The sequence below is a fragment of the Falco rusticolus genome, chromosome 5 (genome assembly GCF_015220075.1).
Source record: "Falco rusticolus isolate bFalRus1 chromosome 5, bFalRus1.pri, whole genome shotgun sequence".
NCBI classification, from domain to species: Eukaryota; Metazoa; Chordata; class Aves; order Falconiformes; family Falconidae; genus Falco; species Falco rusticolus.
The window spans coordinates 35477059-35501332 of NC_051191.1; the positions used below are offsets into that span (position 1 = coordinate 35477059).

Consider the following 24274-nt stretch of genomic DNA (forward strand, 5'->3'; position numbering starts at 1 on the left):
CTGTGCTTTGGTTCCACTGAAGTATTAATATCTCGGTTATCTTTTGCCTCCAGAGAAAGCAAGTGCATGGACTTCTGGCGTTCCTTCCTTCAGCTGGTTTCACAGGGTCCATTTTAGCATCTTAGTGTAGATCACCCCTGTTTAAAAGTAATTTTTTTATCTGTGGTAGCTTTGAGTCTGTGCCTTTTTCTTGGCAGTGTCTTCTGCTTCTTTTTTTTTTTTTTTTTTTTTTTTTTTTTTTTTTTTTTCCTGGAGAGATATGCAGGCTTTGACTTCTGATCCACCTTACTTACCTTAACGCCATGTTGTTCAGATGTAAGCCAAAGCCAGAGCGGGGACAGCACGGTAGAACACCTTGAGAGAAATACACCACTGTAGTGTTACTCGAAAGGGGAAAATCTCAAATCCGTCACTGTGGCTCTCCAAGATACTGCTGCATCGTGACTTGGCTGTCAGGAGATAGGCTGCAGTTTCCTCACATAAGCAAAACAAGCCTCACACAAACATCCAGAAATGCACTGCAGCGAGATATTTGAGAGTACAGGTCTTTTGGATTTCTGCACCAAAATACTGAGTTTCAAGAAGATTCATGAGCACATTTGTTTTCCCGAATATCTACTGAAGGTCTGGTAGAATACAGACCATCCCTTTTGGTGGATAATTGCCTACCCTGATCTTTACCTCCTTCAATGCAAGAGACGCCACAATATCTATTTTTCTCTTTGTTACCAGATGGGATATAGGTAAAGCTGCAGGGAATCACTGACCTGGGCCTGTCTTACGTTCTTCCTGACCCCTAATCAGCCACATTATCTACTATACCTGCTCTGCTCAAAGAAACCTACCAGTTGTGGGGCTTACTTAGCTGCACACCCACACCAAAATGGTTGTGTTTATTGGTGAGATATTGAAGATTCAGCACACATTTCATCAGCATGTTACTTCCTGAAGATCTGTTCCCATCCACCTCTCCTATCCTCAATGCCCCTTCTGTTACACTGGCACAAATATTTGTCCATCTATGACATAAAGTGGATAAAGTGATTTGGGACACCTGAGAAATAATGTATTTTGTCGGTTCCCTGAGGTAGCCCTGAGTAGTTACACCACGGCTGGGCCAGGACATCACTGGAATGGTAACAGCCAGGTAGGCAGGAGAAAGGGTGAGATCTGTTTCAGCTAGCTTAGGCAGCAGCGCTACCGAAAGCAAAGCCTACAGAAAGCATGGCTGATTTCAGAGCACACCACCGTAAAAGAGGTGCCTTGTCTCCTCACAGCTGGCTGCGAGCTGTGATGGCGAGACCTTTTTTTCGAAGCAGTGTGGTGTTGGATTGACTCTGCCACTTTACACCGTTAGGTGATGCAGCTGAGCCCATCAATACCCCACTGAAAGAATGCCCTGAGCCCATCTAATACCCTAGTGAAACAATGGTCTTGCCAGTAGCTGTGCCACGTATTTTTGAGCTGGCTTTGGCTCATTTGACCAGATTTAGCCGATTCAACAGCAGGATATTTACTTCTGTTTGCTGCTAGTATGGCAGCTTGCTTTATCATTCAGTCACATGAGACATCACAAGGAAAGCAGCGGTAACACACAACTGAATCAGAGAAGGAAACCAGGAAATAACTCCTTCGGTGGTCTTTCCCTTATCATCTAGCCACACCTTGAATGTTCTACTGTGACCTGAGGTATCTGTCACCTGGGTTGATAAGACCCTGCAGTATCTCCAGTGATAGAACTGGCTCCAAATTCCCAGAATTTTCCCTCAGGTGTTACTTAGGGAGAAGAGTGCACTTTACCACTGATAATGACTTTAGCTAGCCCTAGCCAGCTCTTCCTGTGTTGCAAAGGAGCTGCAAGCTTTCTTTGCAAGATGAGTTGGGTTGACTGTAAGGATGAAAACAGGTCTGATGGTAATTTTCAGGCCGTTCTGGTTTATAGCTCATTTGCTCTGTACTTCAAGCTGAACCTGTTCTCTTCCGTGAAAGCTGCTTTGAAAATGTACATCTTAACATCTGTAGAGAGCACCTTTCAACTTTGTGTTTTGCATCCCACTTGTGCAGATAGTAAAGGAATTTCCTTTGTGATAGCAAATACATTTTACTGTGGCAACTTTTTGATAAAAGACTGAGAGGTGAGACACTTTTCATCTTGTGGCTAATACTTCCATCACTTTCAAAGCTTCTTCTTCACACAGTTCCAAAATTATGATTTTGATATTTGTCTACTAGCATGCATGATCTGCTGTTGTTATTACAGCTTTGATCAAGCAGCTCTACCAAATAAAGTTGCTCCAGCTCAAGACATCACTTCCCTCTGCTTTTGATGATACTTTCTTAGCAGGAGTTAGTGCCCTTGCAACACAACTAGATGGAGGGATTACTACTCACATCTCAGTGGGTTCAGTTCACAGTCTAGCATGTTAAACTGTTACTCACATGATTGCATCCAATGGACACCACAGCATGGGCACACATTCCTCTTTGCTGACACAGGCAGGAAAGGACAATCTTCTCTGGAAGAGGAGAAGCTAGAAGTAGCTGTCTCACATGAGCATCAGCACGTGCACATGGAGTAAGAGTTAAAGTCCTTTCGGTCCATGCAGCAATACAATTATTTTATGCAAGACCAAAAAGATGACTGCAGTAGCTAAGGAAACATTATGGTTTTATCTATGCTTTATATTACCTATCAGCTCTCAATTTCTACTAGGTTTTGATTCCAGTTTTCACTGCAAGCAGTGCCTCTTTAGATGTCAATGTCTCTGACTTCTGCTACAACCCAATCCTGTCAAGCCACTTTTGCAGAAGTGTCTTTCCAGAAGTTTGTTTCATTTCAGTCATTCCTACCCCCAAAATGTTAAATCCCGTTAGTCAATAAGGATGTCACATCCTAAAGTAATTTTTTTTGGTGTCTTTGTATGCATTGATTTACATCCATTTTTAAAAGGGAACTCTGGAGATCAGGGGACTGCTTATCTTACTCTTACACTCAATGAAAACACTGAGAATACATGCCTAAAAGATATTTAAATCCTGTCTTGCTTAGGGACAAGTAACTGATTAGAAAATTAACCAGCCTTTAAAAATAATATCCCAATGATTTCTGATTTTTTGTGACACCCTGTGAATTATTATAGACTCTCAATTGAGTAAATCTGTCTTCATGTAAGCAGAAACAGCTGATGTAGCACAGACTGGTCCAGCTAAATAAAGCACACTGAAAAATATGACCAAAATACAAACCTTCCCAAGATCCTCCCTTTATACAGAGGACAAGGAAAATAGTTGCCAGTCCACAAGATGCTACAGTGGTGGGCAACAAGCCACTGCAGCTCAGAGCCAGCCAGTCTCCCAAAGACTTCAAGACCATCTCTAGGCAGGTAAATAACTGTGTTGTGGAGTGCTTGAGAAACTTGTTGAAGGCTTCTGGCTGAGAAGCTGGTATCTGTACACGGAAAGAGGGCTTTCTCACTATTTTGTTTATGTGCAAAACCTTCTCCTTCAAAAGCTGCCTTCTGAGGCTGGGCATGTGGACACTGCATCTAGACTACTGAAAGAGATGCCTCCCACCCTGCCCTGCACCCCTCAGTCCTGTTTCCAGGCATGCGGTGTCTCCCTGCTCTCCTGTCCCAGCACTGGAACCTGCCTGCCTGCACAGTAAGGCATCGGCTCGCTGCCTGAGCCAGCCAGGGCTATGCTGCCTGTCACGGGGCCAGAGGAATCGCTCAGGTCAGACAGAACCAGGGGCAGAAGCAAGTGCCCAAGCTGTGTTCATGGGGAGGAGCAGGACATGCCCTTAAGCAGTAACATACCTTCCACAGACTCTGCCATCTCATACAGTGTGTACTAAGAGCATGTCTTTCACTAAATCTGCTAGTTTTCCAAAGTTTCTGATTTTCAAATGACCTGTATTTTAATTTCTCTCTTTGGCATCCAAGATGAGGTTTGAACGACATCCAAGTACAGCTGGTTCTGTAATCTTGCATCTAGTTCTGTAAAAACAACTTCCTTTGGGTGCTGAGCAACCCCAGCTCAGTGCCAGCCTCCCATGTGTCTGTCTACACTGCTGTCAGCTGGACCTCATTTTGACCCTAGGGTTAAGGGTGTAGAAACAAGGTTTACGTGTCCATCCAGATAAAGGCAAAACTATCCATGAATCAAAATAGCCTTTATGGAAGAGTTTTGCTTGGGCTTTCTTTGGGAAACATGTATCTATTACATGTCTCCTTTTTTTTCTACCTGTAGACCAAAGTCTTAATGCAAACTGCACCTCAAAAAAAGCTGAAGTGGCTCTCTGGGGAATAATACTAGCTAAAAACATTGGTACATTGTTAATCCTGATCAGAATATCATCTCACCACTCAGAAGAGTGAGATCATGTGTTTTCAAAATGTGTCATAACTGCCTGAAGGACATATGACCACCACAGTCAGTTTCTCCTCTCGACTGGATTAACAAATAGAAAATCAGTTTTGACTAACCAACACAAGAAATGTATTTAACAAGTATACCACTTTGGATCCCAGAAGACCCTAACATTGCCTTTCCACTCCCTGGAGAGGCGCTTTATTTCACAACAGTTGATGCTGTGTAATATGAGTGGCTTTTTCTATTCAGCTCTAAGACAGAAACCTGAGTGGAATCAACATGTGTACATGTAGAAAAATTCCAAGATCTTAGAAGTTTTTTATATGCAACTCTAGTGTATTGTAAAACAAAACCGATTCAGTCACTCTAGTTATGCAACAGAAAATAAGTGTGCAAATTATTTATTTTTCTGCAGAGTAAGGAGGATTAAAAACACCACAGAGTAAGGAAGCAGAACAAGGGCTCAGTTTCTTTGTTAAACAGCATATGACATTTGGTTGGAGACCAAACAAAATGTCAAACTTGTCAACTATGCAGTTTCATTTCTGGAAATGTTGAGCACATGCCATTCTCCATTAAATATAATTGAAATGGAAGAAGTTCACACTGACAAATCTGGCCCAGCTATTCAGATGCCTAATCGTGGAGATAAGCATCTAAACTTATACCTTATATTTTAAAACCTGCCTAGATGTATATGGTGCTGTACACTCCTCTCATTTTCTCTTAATCCAGTCTCACTTTTTTTTTTAAATCACAGCCACCTCTGTTCTTTGGTCCCAGAAGCCATGCTAACTCTACATGCTCTGCCAGATCAGAACGCAGCTCCTTTAAACAACTTTGCTTTTCAGACTCTGTTTTGTAAGAAAGTAAAAAAAAATACAACAGTTTTCTGTGCCAAGGTCATTAAAAACTACTTTCTTATGCTGTGCTTCAACCAGAGATCTCCTCCCTGCACTTCCTGGATGCAACACAGCCATCTATGGTTCTAAAAATAATCCTTTTCCGACAACACTGCTAGCCTGCACATGCTAGTTACCCACACGACCACGCTGGACTTCTTGGAGCTCCTTAAATATAACCATGTGCTTTCAAATGAAAGGCTTGTATTCATATTCCAGTGAAGCCACTAACAAATCAGAATATATCTTTGCAATGCTAGTCCTCAGGCAACCTTTGGATCATCCCCACTACTTGCTTTTAAATATGTAATTTACTTTTATTACATTTAATCTGTCCATGTCTGTTCCTGCCTTCCCATTATAAAGGCAGCATATTGTGCCTGTCAGTTACTAAGCTAGTGTAGCTGGGAAGGCACATGCAATTCCTGAGCTCACAAATTACCTTTTAATTCAAGTTAACCTGACGACTCCTGTATTTTGAGCAATTAGGTTTTTTTCTGGACTGCAATGGCAATCAAGGGTCCCTAAGTGAAAAAAAAGCAACACTTTTTTTGTGAGTGAGGTCAATATATTTACACGAGCAGTGAATACAATTTCTGTCTCGATTGCAGAATTCCCTAAAATATGGCATAATTACACTTTATACAGAAAGGGCAGCCTACAACAGGAAAAGGAGCTTTCTTATGCACCTACTAAAGGGAAATGACAAAAGACTAAAATTTGAAAGCATTAGTAACTGCCTTGCAACCAAAACAATGAAAAGGGGATCTCATTTCCCCTTTCTTTAGTTCTTGTTATACTGCAGACTGTAACTGTAACCCTTTGGTCTGGGTGGGATCCTCTACAGCAGGACTGACTGGACACTGCCGTTACACGTGGCAATGGAGTATGTTCTACTCCCCGGGGTCTCTTAGACCCTTCAGCTACTGGAGGAAGACAGGAGCACGATCCAAGTCAGTTAGGTGAAAGCAGAACAGCAACTTCAGCGAGACAAGCTCTGTAGGGAGAGGTGATATGTTTTCCTTGGACCAACTGATACAGTTGAAAAAAAGCAGACCAGCTTTCAGGAACACAAAAGCTCCTTCACGAAGCCCAGAATCAGTGGGTGAAGGGGAGGCGGAACAATAGCTGCCTTCTCTCAGGAAGGTTAACCATCACTGTGGGACGAGTCTGGCAAAGATTTTATACTGTCTGAATACAGCTATTTATTTTTTTTGCATGGCATTTAGATTTTGGATTTTTATATTAGTGAAATCTAGTTTAAACTAAGTTTGTCAGCTACTGCAGCATAGTGGGAATTCATACAATTCAGCTCTTGGGTTCTTTGCAGTACCCTCCTGGAGATAAACCCACACATCTCCCTGCTGCTCAGCACAGGTCTTTTTGGTTAGATATCTCTGTGTCTTAGAATAGGATTTCTCATTATCCAAAATTATATCAGCTCCTGCTGATAGTTTTTCACTTCATGTTCTTAACCTTCTGCGACTGACATCCCAATCATCTTTGCAGCAACTGAGCTGTCAAATGGAAGGCTGAGACTGCAATCAGAAAGAGCACACCAGCAGGAAGAGAGTGAATTGGTATGAAGCAGAAAGCCAGTGCTTTTGTGCAGCTACATGATTGTAACACTAGAGAAACATAGAGCTGCATCTTTACAGTTGGAAGAGTGAAACTGCTGTGCAAAACTAAACGTATCTTCACTATATACCCAGTCCACCTTTCATTTAGTCAACATTCCTTTCTTTTTTGTTTTCTCATTAAACAGGGAAGCTGGGCTGTGCGTACCCAACATAAAATTTTAAGAGGGAAAAAAACCCCAAAACACCAGCAGACACCTGTAAGTCTGCAATCCAGACTCCACTGCTTTTAAAATCCACCCAAGACATCAGCTATGTCACTTGGAGTAAAACAAGAGACCTTGGGAGAAAAAAAATCTTATTTTGAAAGGTGATTTGAGGGACACACTAAGGCCTGCTCTCCAAATTCCCTTGAAATTCTGCCTCACACTTGTTACAAGCAAGAAGATAAAAAGCTCGCTCACTTATCAGTAAGCCTTCTTTTTCCTTTCCTAAGCACGCTGGCAAATTTCAGGCTAGATATTTCTAGATCATTGCTAAATACATTAACAGTATGCCAAGTGCTCAGTAGCACAGTGTTGCTCAAGAGCAAGCCCCTTATCAGCAGCTCAACTGTATAAATACATACAGCCAGTTATGAAATCCATCATTTTTTGATAGATTTTGCAGATGTGACAAACTAGACATGGGCTAGACATTAGCTGTACTCCAACATGTTATAAAACACCTTTCTGAAGCTCCTATTATATAAGACATTACAAAAATGAGATTTTGACCTTAATGCTTAACCACCACTGACTGCCACTAGTATTTTAAAATAAGTTTAACAAAGACTACTGGTAGCCCAAACAAGGCTTTAATGTTGCTTCAGCCCTGGGCCATCACAGGGCATTCATTTCGCAAAATGAGACCAAGAGAGGACACGTTCCTGCTGAACTGCAGCTCTGTCCTGAAGGTAGGGCTTCCTGCAAGACAAACCTCCTTTTCATACATGTCACAGCAGCAAACCACCCTCCTTTAGCCTCAGGCCTGAGAAAGTAGCTCTTCACCCATCAACAGGAAAACTCTTCTGGCACAGTGCCCCCAGAGCCTGCAAGAACTTAGCAAATTGTACAAAACCAGATGCAAAATCTGTCAAATGAGTGCTGAGTTACCAGAGTTAACGGTAACACAAAGCTTTGAACTGATTATCTCATAAGTGAAGGTATACTCCCTTTGGGAAAAATGAGAAAACCTTGTGTATGTTGTTCTAGTGCTTTGAGATACAAGGCTAGCAGAGAGAACTTTCCACCAGTCACTCATTTTAACCAGAGTAATATGGACCTGGTCTAATTTTCAAATGGCACCCTGGTATATACGCTAGCTTTTCCACCAGAACTACATGAATGGTAGCTTTTAAAAGTAAAGAATGCAAACATAAGCAGCAAAACACTTGAAGGCAGAAAGGGACCAAGGTCCATCTTGTTACCATGGTTTAGTCATATGTAGAATATGAAGTAAAATGAAAAGCAAAAAGTAAACACCTGGGTTTGTACAGTAAATCTCCAATTGCAACGGCAACACAGAGGGTGATGACTACATATTATTAAAGATGTCCACTCTCTCATTTCTCTTTCAGGAAAGCCAAAACTGAATGAAATACACATAATTAGCAGGAAAAAAATATTAAAGGGATGTAGTAAAAACTAGAATAAGCAAGTTTCCCACCAGGTAAGTACCACTGATTTTTATAAGACTCCAATTTTACCTTAGGATTTAAGTTCCCTCATTTGTGTCATGAGTTCAGCCCCAAAACATGCGAACTCCTTGAAATATTTATATAGACAGAAATCCAAGTAGCACCATTTTGTCTTATACACACCTAGACCCCTAAAGTCTAAGCAATCCAAGCAGAAGACGAAAAAAGTCACGAACAACTGTTCTCCCCTGCAATAAGCAGGTATCAGTCAGGTGATTAAAAATTTATTCTCACCCTATACATGGTATTCAAAGAAACAATACATACAAATATCTATTTATCTCATGATTACACAAGCCTCTTGAATTTAATATTTTGAACCATATGACAAGTTCAAGATACTTTGTCAGATACAACAGGCAAATCTCAAAGGAGAGTTCTCGAACATATGAAAAAAAATCACGTCACCTAAGTGACCTCCACGACTTACACACTCCAGCAACAGACTGTATTTATAATGTATTGTTTTAATGACACTGTTAACTTTCTCTTGCAGATCTGCTTCTCTCCTGAAGGAGTCTTGTATTTTCAGACATGGTTGTTTTGTTCATTCCAGGACTTTATAAACATTTACATCTGTCTCATCCCAAATACTGTTGTTACACAGGCTTTTAATTCAATTCTTCTTTTCTAACTAAGTCTTTGCAGTCTATCTACATTTTAGTAGAACTTGTGCACAGCACAAATTAATGCAAATGGCTTTCTCAGTGTCGTACTGAAAGATATGCATCCAGAGATAGATTGTCTCAACATATCTTTCAGTAGTCCAGGCTGTATTTTAAAACTAATTATATAGACTTATAAAAACGTATACAAAAAATTATCCTTGGATCAGTATAATGTCCAAGAAACAGCTGGTAAAGATGTAAAATTATTCAGGTATTTCTAACTCTGAAATTATATAGAGTGTTATGTTGTAAACTTAGGTTACACAAAGAAATAACTTTTTCTTAAATCAAGAACTCTGTAACAGAATAAATAATTTACAAGCTTGAGAAGATTTGCATTGTTTCCTACACAAAGACTTGTTACCTATATTGTAAAACGCTTGGAGGAACTAATATAATTTCTGCCGGTGGCTGTAAAACTTAAATACCTGGTTTTGTTCACATAATTCCCCTCTTCAAATCTGCTAGAGGTAGATGAAGATAAAATGAACCCCAAAATGTAAGGATTAAGACATTGCAAATAAATTCTAACCCTGCAAATCTAGTGAACATACGTTCTCACCAGATTTACTGAAAGCAGTTATTTTTTCTTTCTTTTTTTAAATAGAACAGCACTCAATTTCTTCCTTCCATGTTGTCAAACACGGTGCTTGATACTGTCATAAAATAATTTTCAAAGCATTCCTGAAAGAGCAGAAGCAGGTCCCACCTCGTGCTCTTCAGTCACTCTGACACATTTCCAGGGACCGTCTGTTGAAGAAATGCTGCCTACCCAGCACTGCTCAGACAGCCCCTGGGCCTTGCTCTGGAACGACGAGAACAGACAAATCTGTAGATCCCACCGAAGGTAACTCGGGGAAAGGTGCTGGAGTGACGGAGGTGGAGCTGAAGGCAGGAGAGAGAACTGGGCAACCTTCACATCCATTACAGATGGTGACCTTTCCAAAGGTTTCTCAAAAACTATTTTTAACATGGGTGTCTGCGTGCAAGGGCTGCAAAATATTTGGTTATTACCACAAAAAACAGAGATTTTATTAGGCTCAGGAGTATTTACAAGATCTCATGTAAAGCCTTTGTTTTGGCATTAGAGAAAATTATAAAGCAATAACAGAATTCTCTAAAACATGAATGATTTCATTAATGCCCTGATGGACCAAAATAAAAGTTTAAGGTGAATCGTTTAGATCTGAATTGCTACTTTTCTATAGCTTGGCCTGTGGCTTCAAGTTTTCCAGTGTCTCCTTCTCATCTCTCTCCATCTTCATGTACTTTCTTCAGCCCAAATCTATCTGTGTGTTGAAGCCAAACACAAGAAGGCATACAAGAAATAGAAATGAACTTGGTGGCCCTTTTTAAAACTACTGAATGATGTATGTTTCCTCTTCATCATTCATCAGACAAAAAGGAGGAAGCATCACTACATACCCGAACATCTGCATAAAAGTGCCTCCAAGTTTCCTCACAACAGCAATGCTGGCACAATCACAGAGACAGGATTCTTTATCTTTTTCTCTCTCTGCATGGTAACTGTAGCCATCATGATCTCATTTGGTATCCAAAAAATGTAATTATTTCAGTATACCTTCCACAGCAATTTGAAGTGTGTCTTCCTCTCTTTTAAGTTACCAGTTTAACTCAATGAAAATGATTGGACGGACTGAGATGGCAAACCCCCACCATTTTACATAATTCAGTCTGTTTGGTTTAGTTACAGAATAAATATCCTGGTGGTTAAACTAAACCCACAGATCTAAATGAACAAGGCGATTTTGTGCATTCCAGAATCAATGCATATTTAAGTACTTGCTTTCCTTCACAATATTATTAATCTCCAGAAACTCTTGCTTTATGGACGCTGAACCAATTTACTTTTACTGCTTTCCTGCTCACTAAGCTTGAAGTGGGTGTAAGCTAAAATGCCCAACAATGTGCACAGAATCCCAAGGCCTTGATTAACTGACAGTGGATCCTTAAATAAGAGGCACCCTCCCAGGAGAGTGATGCAGAACTTGAAATGTCCAAACATGTTATACCTAGACCTCTGTTAAGGATAACAGCAATTTTCAGTATTATTTTTTGTAAAAACAAACACTTGGGAACTTCATTAATTACATCCAAAGCATGCAATGGTACGTCACGTTGACTTCAACTAATTCAACTTTTCTGCATCTCTGCGGCTATGAGAATTAACCTCCACCTAAAGTCTTTCACCCATCATACACTACAAACTGACTGACACGCCACCACTTCCTCAAGGTGGCCGAAGCGTGGGTAAATATTATTTGTAGGTAAGAAGGTCAGGTCAGTAAGTTAGCCACCATTATCTACACAATGCCCAAACAAAAAACCAAAATAAACTACAATAGGAACAGGCTTTTCCAACTTCATCATTTAAGATAAAGCAGGCAGGTTACCAAACAATTTTCCCACAGTAAATCAGCCCAAATGAATGCTGACATAATTCATCTGGAAACAGGAGAAACAGCTAATGCTACAAAGGATACGTGACAGGTGATGTATTTCCAATGATCCAGTAAATGGACAAGTTTACCATAAAGGCTATTATTCCAGACAGCAGTACCATTATCTGTGGATTAATGGACACAGTCAGTAATCTGACATGCTTTTGGCCATTTGTAGATATATTCCAGGTTATTTAGTTTCCTTTCAAATGCAAAATATCAGGCACAAAAAACATATGGAGAACAAAAATAGAAACAGCTTCAAATCAGTACAGACACTGGTGATATGTATAAGTAGCTCAGGGTACGACGTCCATAAATACATACTGATACAACCACAAGCCTTTTCTCCTTTACCATCAGTAAACATTCAAGAGTGATATGGAAAATCTGGCTACTCATACACAGAAGTTGTAATCTTTACCTTTGAGACAATGTCTTATTTATGTTCATAACACAAACTATTTTGTAAAAATATCCAGTTTTATTATTGAGAATAGTTGCTATCCCGTTCATAAACTGCAGCACTACAAGAAATGACCCATCACTGAGCGGCAAAATCAGCAGTGGTAAGAATATGCCTCTGGCTCTTTTTTGGACAGAAGGATAAAGAGAGAAATTACAGCCTTCTTAGTGATAATAAACTAGCAATTCTAGAGGGCAACCAATGTTGGCATCCTTCCGCAGAAGAGGAGCTGAGAGTGTCAAAAGTGAGCATGCTTATCCCTTTTCTGAGTTGAACAGTAAGAGCTGGAACTAGGGCACTTAACATATTTTTAATTTAATACACTAGGGGAAGCTTCTCGATTTTTGTCAGATTTTCCTGTTGTTCAGATGCCCTCTAAACAGAAACTAGAATAAGGAGGTAAATCAATTGACAACAGACTCCTCTAAGAGGAAGTGGCGCAGACGCAACAAGGGTTCTTTCTTACACACGCCCCTCTCACCTCATTACAGTCGATGACTGCACAAAAACCTGTTTCACCACGAAACAGATCTTAATACAAGTTTAACTAAATCAATGATCATTATTTAAATTAAAATAAAGTCAATAAAAGCCTTACCACAGCAGAAAGTGTCCAGGGCCCAAATATTCCCCCTTCTCCAAAGACTGGCTCAAAGAAGGGTATGATGAACAACAACATAGCTGAGGACATCGGCGCCTGATAGTACAGCAACTGCATAGAGTTTACCTGCAACTCATGCTGCTTAGCTCCTACCCACTAAAAGCAAAAGAGAAAGCTGTTAAACTTGCGAGGAAAAAAACCCCATAAATTGAAAACTTGAGAAAAGCGAACTGGCTCCTAACAAAGAGGGAATCTCATGGGGACAACACTACACAAACAGACTGTTGAGCATCATCGTATACCTTTGCCTAACTGGAGGCCCATGCATTTGTCTCTTGCAAGCACACAAGCCACGTAAGGAGAAAATCACATGCAGGGTCAATGAAAAAACCCTGAGTGCCTAAACCTTCCTTTTCCCATAGCCTGGGGGTCAAGTATTATACTTGAGGAAGAACAAAAAAAGTAGCAGAGCTGGGAAGAAAATGCTAGGTCCCTTCTATTCTCAAGACAAATTCCAGATCCTGTCTATGATGAAGCAGAGTGCCTTCGCCTAAGCAGAGATCTCCTTTTGCTCCTTTCTCCTCATTTTCTTCCACACACAAGCTAACAAAACCAGTAAACATTTGTCTGTCTTTTGCTGGTTTATTCCAAATTTACTGGATTTCACTTCAGGATTGAGTATAATTGACTGTAACTTGGATTTTCAATGTAGCATACTTTAAGAAACATTAGTTATCTATGGTTATGAAGACAGATGTTAATAGCTAAAAAGATGCATCTTTGTATTATACTGAAGAATGACACTTACATACTTCATAAAATCATGTTAATTAGTAACAAGGATTCCAGCATATAAACTTGCTAAGTATTTTTTAGAAATACAGAATAATTTCACTCAGCTACTAAAATTTCTCCAAAACAAACCCTGTCATTTAAAGTTATGCGGCACCTCTCTCCTCCTCCTCCTGTGTCAAAACAGGACAGAATACCATTATTTATGATCTTGCACACTACAGGTCAAAGAGCCTCATTTCTTTTGGAGGCACAATACACCTGTTACAGAGCAATTTACATTTAAATTGATGATGATGACTATCACATCAACATGAGGGGACTTTACATCAGGAGGCTTTTACAGGCAGTAGTGAGCTGTTAGTAGAACATTGCAGCAGAAGGGGCTAAGGCAGTCCTTGGACATAGCTATTTTTTCAACCATAAGCAGCCATAAAAGTTATATTGTGCATATATATTAACACACCCTCTACAGAAACACCTTAGACTGTGTAGAGTGGAAATAGAAGAAAGGGTAAATAGCTCAAAGACACCTGCTCGAGCAGGGAGGTTGGCCCAGATGATCTCCAGAGGCCCCTGCCAACCTCAGCTACTGGAAAACGGCCTTTCCAGGGAAAGGCTCAGAGGCAAGGCCCTCACTTCAGCATGGAGATCATCTGGGCTTTCCAGAAAAGCGGAGTTTTAGCAATAAAGCAATCTTCAACCCTTGAAAATACGCTCACGGCACATTAAAGATGACACCCCAAATCCTAGCAGCAAGGACGATCAATTCCTTAAACAATTTAGCAGGGGTTGTGGTGAATTATCACAGTTTGCTGATTTTTTTTTTATTATTTTTTTCTTTTACAAATAATTAAGGAGGGCTTCCTGGCAGGCAGGATGCTGTTTAAAGGTGACCTAACCAAGGGACAGCGGCCTGAAGACCAACCAACACGAGGCTCCCGCCCTCTTCTCCCCCTCTCCCCCCGCCATTACCCACCACTTGGTAGAGGGAGGTCACCAGGACACCCAGCGTGGCGAACGCCATCCCGAGGACGCTGAACTTCACGTCGTAGTAGGAGTTGAGGAAGACGCCCAGCGTGATGGGGACCTAACGAGGGGGACAGGGGGGTTTAGGCCGGACCGCCACCGTCGCCTCCCGCCCTCCCCTCCCCGCCCGCCCGGCCTGAGGCGACGGCCGAGCCCCGCCCCCTCCCCGCTCCCCTCAGCCCCGCCGCCCGCTCACCAGCGTGAGCTTGATCCGGAGAGGGAAGGTCTTGCCGTAAGCCAGGCTCTGGATGACCACGATGACCGGCGTGGTCATGGCCTTTGCCAGCTGGTAGGTACCGATGGTGTTGCTCTGCAGGGAGAGGTTGGTGAAGACGACGAAGCCGCAGAAGCTGAGGGCCAGCGGCAGCACCTGGGCGGGCTGTAGGCTCTTGGGGGAGAAGGCGCCGAGCGCCTGGCACAGGTAGAGACCGAGCCAGGTGATGGCGAAGTGCACCAGCGTGAGGCTGAGGTTGGGGAAGCCCAGCCGCACGTACAGCCACTTGTTCAGGAAGACGATGCAGATGGAGGCGGCCAGGTTCACCAGCAGCCCCGCCGCCAGCCGGCCCTGCGTCGGCAGCCAGCCCATGGCGTCCCGCGGGGCCGGGCAGCAGCGGCCCAGGCACCCCCGCCCCAGGCAGCCCCGCCGGCCGCCAGCGCACCGGCCGGGCCGCCGCCGCCTGCCCCCGCCCCGCCGGGACACGTGGGCTCGCGCTTTCCGGTGGCCCCGCCCGCTCCGGCACAGCCCCGCGGGCGGAGCCGCCGCTCCCAGCGCCTCTGCCCGCCCTCAGCCGCCGCGCTCCTCACGGCAGCCGGGCAGCGGTCGCCGAGCGCACCCACGCCGGTGGGCAGGACCCCCCCGACCACCCCCCGGCTGCCCCGCCGCGGGCAGAAGCGGCTCCTGCCCGAAGCGCTCCGAAGGGGCTCCGGGCGGCCGGGCCGGGCGCTGCCGGCAGCACGGGCGCGGCGCGCATCGCGCCCCGGGTCGGGCCGCTCACTGCGCGTTTGCACGTGTAACCGGGCCAGAACAAGGTTTGCGAATAAACGGTAACAATCCTGACTTGGGAGCTCCCAGGTATAACCACCTTTGCACCGCCTCAGGATTACAGCAGCGTTTTGCCAACTACATAACGTAGGTGACAACAGCACAAGCCCTGACGCAAGCCAGCCCTTCTCTCCCAGCTGGCAGTAGCCCTTTGCTTTCCCTCTTCCTCTGATGTTCCTTTCCTCCAGCCCCCTTCGTCTGCTTTCTTCTCCCCTGCTTTCCACGTACAGCTTCCTGCACTCTCACTTTCCACTGCACCCTTGCGCATTCTGCTCCTGCCAAGTGATGTTTCTAGTCTACAGCCAGCACTCTTGCATGTAGCAGTCATTAAGGAAGTTCATACAAACACCACAGTTGTGCAATGACATTTTAGATTAGAATGAAGAAGCACGTTCTGTTTGTGAAGCACTTTTATTAAAAAAAAAATATTAAAAGGTTGTATTACAAATATTGTCTCTGAAGTTGGTCTGAATTTTTCAAATTGCAAGTGAAATCTGAGGGGTTGAGTTTTTTCCCCCCCAAAGATCAGAACAGTTTGTCCAAGTCATGGTTTTGATCTTTTTTTTACAACCAGAATGTCCATGTTTGTAAGATTCTGCAAGTATCCACATGAAATCCTATGACTGAATTTCATATCCCAAAGGATCAAGATCCTGGTCCAGAAGCATCAGAGAAGATTCCCTCAGCTTCTGCAGAAGCTTTCGGAGTTCTTCTTTTGAAAATACCTAAGAACAAAAAAATCCACCCTCACACAATGAAGTTGTATTTATTTCCAAGGAACACCACTGATATCAAAGTAAATGGTGGTTAAATTACTAATGTTTCTTTCTTTCTAAGACAATGTGAACATCAGACATTTCAGAATGACGTTTAATAAAGGACTGGAAGCTAGCAGCAGTATCCAAAATGTGAAGGCAGTCTCAAGATAGCTCCGTGTCTCATAACTACTACAGAGATTAGTGGTAAACAGCCAAGTTTAATTTTCGTGCTATTCCTGGCAAAGATCTCAAGCCAATCCAGGCAAATGCATCACAGTATTTTTCTCAGCCTTGATGTCTCTTTTCAGATTTCTAATCCTTGGTTGTTTTTTTTTTTTTTTCAGGGGGAGCAGTGTTGTGGGTTAGGTTTGGGGTTTTTTTGTTGGGTTTGAGGTTTTTTTTTTAAAGTTACAATGTTTTTTGGGGCTATTTTTCAGGCTTTTGGAGTGAAAGGAGGTTAGGGGTAAACCAAATGGTCCAAAACAAAACCTGCTTATACGATGTTCTGAAAGGTAATGGAATTAAAAAAAATCAATTGCAGTTTTACAGCCCAACTTGGAATCACAGAATTGTTCATGTTGGAAAAGACCTTTAAGATCATCAGCTCCAACTGTTAAACTGATTTCAATTCAATAGTTCCCATCCAAAAATTAGTAACCGGACTGCTCAGAAGAACTGCTTGTCAAAACACTGGCATCTTCTTCAGTGTTTCAAAGTTAACTCTGATTCCTTAAATCAGCATACAAGGAAACCTTTACCATTGCAATGAACAGGAAGAGATAAAGAAACTTATGATGTTAAGGAACATATGGCATCCTCCTCTCTATATAGAAGCTTTTTCCACAGTCAACCCACAGAGCTTTTAAATGGAAGTTAAACTGCCTGCAGCTCTCACTAACTCACCGTATAAAGCTTGTGTCGCTCAGAAGCAACCATGTCAGCCAGGCGGAGGCACTCCTGATACTGTCCAGTACTATGTAACACTGTGTGTAGCAAAAAGCACATCATTGGCAGACACAGCTTTCGCAGCAGAATCATCTGGTGTGTTCGTTCAGGGTCATCCTCAGCATCCTTACCATAGCAAAATAACATATTAGTATTATGAACATCTACTTTAAAAGGCAACTTACTGTAACCACATAATTAGTAGCATCAGAGGCAAAAAATTGGACTAACCAGCCTAGACTGGACTGTCAGACCTGATTTATATGGTAACGGAAGAGGGAGCAATCTGTAACTGGTCACAACAAGGCCAGAGTGAATTAAAAAGGCGTATCAAACTAAAAAGGTACAGCTGGGTACAATCTGTGCTTTGTGGTCTGCCCCATGATATAAAATTTCATTTTACCTCTCTGACATCAACCATCCATCCTCCATCAACAAACAGCAACACATTGTACATTTTCTCTTTCACATCAGCTGTAAGAGCATCCAAGAGACCTTTCCAAATACCATAATCCATCTGGCAAAGAAAGAAAAAATAAACTACTGCAGCACAGGATAATTTCCAAGGCTATTTTAACACAGACTCTTCACCTATCATGCAATAGCCAGTGCAGCTCCAATTCAAATGAGAATCTTCTGCCAATGGCTAGAACTTAAAAGCCTGCTGCTAACAGCTATTTTCATCCTTGCTTAATTCTCTGTCCAGAGCCAGACAGGTTATTCAGAAGCAAAGCCACTAGAGGAAGATAATTTTAAACAACTTATTCTGCCATGCTTATAAAACAAATACTTGTATTAATTGAATACAGTACATTGTACATTATACTGGCCAGACATGCCAAAAGTTCTTTTTGCAAAATGAACAAAATGGCAGCATCTTTTAGAAAAAATGTGACAAATACAAGAATAAAGAGTTAATAGCAAAATCAAGTACTCAGATTTATTAACAATATTAACAATCAACACATTATAATGAGTATTTACTATTATGTTGCAATGTTAATATGTAAAGCTGAGCCATATAAAAAAACCAGTGTAATTTATTTTGCAGTGGCATTAACTATTCTACTGTCTCATACTCCCTCAGCATAAAAATAGAATAATTTAGAAAAGTTCTTAAGCAATACAAATTAGCAGTCTTCTACACTTCCATTAAGCTAAGACTGCCTCCTAAGCAAGAATGTGAAAGTCTATAGTAAATAACTTGAACTTTTACCTACCTCATACTTCTTTTCTTTATGTTCATGGGCCACTTTTTCAGTGAAAGTTGCTTGTGGTAACAAAGAAGGCTTCTGCGGAGCTGAGTTCATGTGTTTGAACCATTCATTAAAGGTTTCATGGGCTTCCTGGATTGCATTGGAAATAGTGTTTGGACATTTTTGACTCACATAGATGTCCTTAAACGCACAGCTATAGTGCATCCAGGAATCAGAATTTACACCAAATGGACAAAGCTTAAAGTTTCATCACCAAGGCAAAGCCACCATTATTACTAAGTAATAACTTGGAATACAGCATATTTGAAACTCACCAAATATGCCCGAATACATAAATGTTCCCGTATAGCATTGTCATCTTCAGCTGGAAGTGGAGCATCCATTCCCTGTTCTTCCCATTGGTTATATATTTCTGCTATAGAGTCTTGGGGAATCTTCACAAACACATCTTTTGCAGCTTCATGTTTCTTGGATGCTATGAGAATGCGAACTGAGTATCAACAGCTTTGCAATCTCCATACTTGATTTTTAAAAACTGGCATACCCATGCTTTTTAATAACTAGATTCAAAGTTATATTAAATGTAGTGCCAAGAGCCAATGAGATCAAAACCAACATTTGTAAAAGTCTACAATATTTGTGAAGTTTAGTACCCAAGAACTTCCTCATGATTGCATTGCTTTGTTTAAGTGCTTCTGCCCTCTGTGCAGGATCAAATACGAGCCAGTCAATTACATCTATTTTCAGTCGATCCACCTGTAAAAAACAACATATAGATTTACTAAAACTTCCAGCATACAACTGATACTAGACACATTAAATCTGGTCAATGAAATATACAAGTCTCTAGGGATCTTTGGATAGCATTATGACATACTAACAAGGATTGCTTTGCTTTATTCACAACTTCAATATCAAAAGCTTAGACAACAGTCTGCAATCTAGAGTAATTAAAAAATCCATTTCTAAGTATTCCCAAGATATTCAGACCAATGGATGAACATCAGCTCTCAAAAATGTTTCTGGATTACCATGCATCTTCCTCAAACTGTAATAGGAATGCAGTGTACAAACATGGTTTATGAAGCCTTTGCTATAATCTTCATGGGTGCCATCAGCCTGCAACCACGGTTTTCCAATTCTTGTGTTAGATAAACTACCTGTTTGGCTTAGACAGCTTAAACTTTGTACTGAACAGGAAAAAAAAAAAAAGCCACAAATTTGCCAGCTATCAGGTGCTTTCTAAACAGTACTTTGAATGCAAGCTATTAACAGTACCTCACTGTCACTTAAGTACTGAGTTGGATCCAACTGATCAACTCTCAGTAGTGATGCCAAGTAAACGGTCAGTAAAGGCAGCATCTGTTGTAGCTAGAATATGTCACTTGAGCATGTGATAAGGTATATCTGAGATCCAAAGTATTAATCCCCATAATTCTTAGAAGCTACAGTATCCTAATCTCAGCTGCCACACATCTTGTTCTAGTCATTTCATGGACTTTATCTTCACTTATTGTTTGCATACAGACATGCTGCTGAGCAACATATACCACAGCCCAGAAGATCAAGATCAGTTCGTAACTTCTGTTTCTACACGTGATTCAACTCCTCACTTGGTCACGTAGAAAGTGTATTTCCCTCAAGCTTTTTCAAGGCAATTTCCACTATTGTTGAAAGATAAATATGGATCATAGATGGTAAAAGACTCTGTAGTTGATTGCAAACTGGAGTATCTGCCCTACGAAATACACTCACCTCCGTTGTGCCTGTATCTAACATATGGTCATGGTGACTGAATTCACCAGCATCCTTCTTGCGGATGTTTTCAACAACAGTTTTTGTTATGGTTGCAACATCCAAACCTGGGTTAAGAGAGAACTACGTAAGAGTGATCATAAATTCAAACTTGCCACAAAACGAATTTCAGACTCCAGCTGTTGATCTTATTCCTTATTACTAGTAATTCTTATCAGTCTGTTTACACTCATTGTCAGAGTAAATTAAAAGCTTTTGAGAGACCTAATTTCTTGCAGGTATTTCAGAATAATGATATCTGAGGTGACAGGGAACTTAAACATTGGAAAAAGAGTAAGACAACTAACAAGTTCTCCTGTCTGTGCTGGGAACACAGATGTATTTGCTGATAGCACTGATTCCTACAACTGTGATGGCAAGACTAAGATTTGAAAGGAACGTACCAGGAAAAGCTCAGAATAGTCCTTTTACAGATGCTTAAGCAGGATGTTTTATTTTTGAAACCTCACCCTTAGTTTTTAAAAGAAAATTACTAAAAACGATTGAGAAAAGTTAGACACTGAAGTCTGCAGTAAATCTATTGCTTTGTGAATTTTGAGTGGCACAAAGACATTGTCAAACAATGGATAGTGTGCTGCTTGACTACACTCCCTTTTGGTTTGATGTACAGGCCTGGAAGGAAACTTACAATTCATGCAAACAACCCACCATGGCTAAGAAAAAGCACTATAAATAGGACAAAAAAATTAAGATACTCATAACCTTCCTAAAACCATGAACAGGTATGTATTTTTAGAATTACTTTTCAGTAATAATACAATCATGTCAAGCTTCAGAGCATGTATTTGAGACAGGCAGGTGGCATTTACTTCTTGCTGTGTTTAGACATAATCCAGAAGCAAAAGTGATGCTTAGTTTATCAGAAAAAGAACTGCAATCCCAGGTCAGTTAAAACCCACAATATACCTGCTTGAAGAAGTGATCAGCAAATTAGTTTTATTTAATCAAAAAGTAAAGAGACACAGGAAGGAAACAATATAACCTTCATAGCTAGGTCTTGCATTAAGATCTACTGAAAGGCAAAATAACCCAGGATATAAAATCAACATATCTCACCTGCATCTTTTGCTAATTCAAGGCAGTGGTGACGTTGATCACTTTCAGTAACATCTTCGAGAAATAAAGCATACTGAGCAACAGCTAGCTCTGGGGGCAAATGGCTAACATAAAACGCTATTAAATCTGTGTGCTTCTCAGATATCATCCGCTGCAGAATAAGAAGCAAATGTTTAAAGAAACATACTATATTCCTATGTATATTCCATAAAACACATAAGAACAAGTTGTAAGTTAAAACAAATGCTTAACAAATTTCAGATTATTTTGCTCTGATGTAGGAAGATTCCACTTCTCAGCTTCTAAACAAGGATCAATAAAACTGTCTCTTACTTAAGCGCTGCTGACAGAAATTCTGCACATTAGGCAAGCTTCCATGTATCTCTTGAGAGCATTAACTGCGTTGTAGCTCTTTCCATCCTGTAACCTTAACTGTCCTTTTCTTCCTCCTTTATGTCTAAATTATTAGAGAAAGCAAACTATATTTTTGAAAGCTTACCTGAATGTAGGTCTTTAGGACTTCAACTGAAACTTCCTCCTTATTGCAAACAAATATAAATTCAATTTTAAATCAGATAATGTGGCAAAAAAGCAAAAAGAAAGATACTTTACAGGCTACCACTATTAGAGACACAAGGTTATTTGCTTATCCCTGCTTCAGTAATCTACATATTCAAACAGGCTCAGCTGGAAGAACTTTCTCTCAGAAAATTATTTTTTTTAAAAAAAGGTCTTCTGATTCAAAGATTTAGTGTTCCAAGGATTTTCTATGTCAGCAACTGGGTAATAATAGTTTTCAGAGTAACTGTAAAGTTACTTTTAAAATGTTTTTTCAAATATTTTCCTTATTTTTTTAATTAATAAATAAAAGTGGAACATATGACGACTGCAGTGTGCTACATGGACTATTGATTTATAGAAAATTATCTAAAGCTCCCGTGTACAGAGTAGAAACATCACCTGGCTCATCTGTAATAGCCTATACTAAACAATCAACATATAGTCAGCACCTGAGACTGCTTTAGCTAAGATTCAAGTATTACTGTGAAGAACTATCATTTTAGTTTTATATGTGTAAACAAAATTAGAGATCTTTACCTAAGCATGTACCTATATGAATTGTACTCAAACATCAAATAAGGAACATCATAAAAGACATCCTAACTGCCTCTTCCCTCTGAGGTCTGCTGAGGGTTTACTAAGTAATCTTCAAGTAAATTCATGTACTCCAAAATTGTAGAGGCAGTAATCACCAGGTATTTATAATCCTACTATGGAATTTATGTAGGAAACTGCACCTTTTTTGTCCCCTCTCTATAAACATATTCTAATGACTAGTTCTACCATACGTTAGCTTAAAGACCTGCCCCATTAAGTTTTGAGTCTGGCTAAAAAAATGCGTATGTATACACACACACAAGTTCCTCTTAATTAGCTAAATGTTAACTGACTTCAAAATAAATTTCAACATGGAGTAATGATTAGAGGCATGAAAAAACATAACTCAGCCATATTTAAATCATCTAATGAAAACAATACATTTGTCTTCTGCCAAAATAGGTTACACTCAGAAATGTATTTGATACATAAGCACTTCTACATTTTAAAACAGTAGAAAAGGAGAGCTAATTACTTGTGATTGCCTCAGAAAAGAGTAATTACAGCTATATGACTGTGACCCATCTGCAAAAACATTTATGAGCTTACAGCAGTAGGTACAATTCCAAACACTCTGTGTAAGATCGGGTTATATCCAAAGCACCCTGGCTGCTATGAATCAGCCTTACATTGAAGTTTGAGTCAGGTCCTTCTCAGTAAAGAGCTTGTGAGTAGAATGAGTCACCCTCGAAAGATAATTTTCAAGCTGAACTGGAGGGGAAGAGGATGATGCTCTTTTCTAATTTTGACTGTTGTTATTTAGGCTCCAAGAGCAACAAATACACTGTTTAAGCATGCAGCTCCTCATCAGCCCGGTACCACCGCTGCATTTAGCTTATATATGCACACACAAGCATTTCTAATTTAGACTATATATTGCTGTGACAAGAAATCAAATACAAGTGAACTTACCTTAGTCTGCAGGCCCAAAGTGCGGAAAAACAGAATAAGATGTGTCATGAAACGAAGGAGGTGTCCTGGGAGCACACTTCTGTCTTTGGAAAGCCATCTGCTAAATTCTTCCATTAAACCTATAGCCACCAAGGAAATGTCAGTATTAGCTGTATCACGGGGGAAAAAAGCACCTAAGAAATATTTTGAAATTATGCATTCATTCAACAAATCAAATTTAACCTCAAAAACCCAATAAAACAGAACAGCAACAGTTTTAGAAAGATTTAGCTGTTTGGCTTAAGCAATTGCTGTATATATTTTGTCATTTCTCAGAAAAAAGTTATGGCAATAGTCTCTCATACATTCTGACACATTACCATGATTTCATGATTTCTTTGAAAACTACCGTGTATGTCAAACTGCAGAAAGTCCCTACAGTTCTTGATGAAAGCAGCAGCTTAGCTTTTAGGTGGGGTTTGCCTACTGTGTGTTTCTAAAATCCACTCACATATAAGTTTCTGGAAAGGTCACTAGAAATAATGTAGTCAGTTGACATTTAAAAAAAATCACTTAGAGAAAAGCTCACCATCCACATCTCCCAGTATAATGAATTTCTGAATCACATGATAGTGTTCTTGATTCTCCTCTATAACCCTCTGGGGAGAGAAAAAGAAAGTTCAAATTTTGAATAAAATCTTATAGCCTAATGTGTAAAGAAAGCAAACTTATAAATAAAGCAAAGGTTCCTTAGGGAAAAAAAGCTATCCTATTTCAAAGAGTATT

The 24274-nt window shown here is 40.6% G+C and overlaps 2 protein-coding genes across 2 annotated transcripts in view; both read right to left on the reverse strand.

Moving 5' to 3' along the window:
- Window positions 1-8772: 8772 nt before the first annotated feature.
- SLC35E3 (solute carrier family 35 member E3) lies at window positions 8773-15313 on the reverse strand. The gene is made up of 5 exons (XM_037389712.1): window positions 14803-15313; window positions 14557-14667; window positions 12783-12941; window positions 11761-11843; window positions 8773-11289 (listed from the first exon to the last, which is right to left on the reverse strand). Exons 1-5 carry the CDS (start codon window positions 15190-15192, stop codon window positions 11103-11105), a joined length of 930 nt encoding a protein of 309 aa, XP_037245609.1. The 5' UTR covers window positions 15193-15313; the 3' UTR covers window positions 8773-11102.
- Window positions 15314-16040: 727 nt separating this feature from the next.
- NUP107 (nucleoporin 107) overlaps window positions 16041-24274 on the reverse strand; it is a 32058-nt gene continuing 23824 nt past the window's right edge. Inside the window, exons 18-28 of the mRNA XM_037389237.1 lie at window positions 24078-24147; window positions 23510-23628; window positions 21939-21977; window positions 21440-21590; window positions 20324-20430; window positions 19222-19324; window positions 18883-19043; window positions 18572-18697; window positions 17755-17868; window positions 17310-17477; window positions 16041-16373 (exon numbers count right to left, since the gene is read on the reverse strand). Coding sequence (XP_037245134.1) covers window positions 16266-16373; window positions 17310-17477; window positions 17755-17868; window positions 18572-18697; window positions 18883-19043; window positions 19222-19324; window positions 20324-20430; window positions 21440-21590; window positions 21939-21977; window positions 23510-23628; window positions 24078-24147 — 1266 coding nt within the window. The 3' untranslated portion in view covers window positions 16041-16265. The remainder of the gene's footprint in view (window positions 16374-17309; window positions 17478-17754; window positions 17869-18571; window positions 18698-18882; window positions 19044-19221; window positions 19325-20323; window positions 20431-21439; window positions 21591-21938; window positions 21978-23509; window positions 23629-24077; window positions 24148-24274) is intronic.

Bases quoted from the DNA above. Each gene is read 5' to 3' on its own strand.
- SLC35E3 (XM_037389712.1), bottom strand. From the start codon at position 15,192: ATGGGCTGGCTGCCGACGCAGGGCCGGCTGGCGGCGGGGCTGCTGGTG. The intron at 14,668-14,802 runs GTGAGCGGGCGG...CCCCCTCGTTAG, and splicing joins TCCGGATCAAGCTCACGCTG to GTCCCCATCACGCTGGGCGT. The intron at 11,290-11,760 runs GTATCCTTTGTA...ACAGAGGTCTAG, and splicing joins GGAAATACATCACCTGTCAC to GTATAACATGTTTGGACATT.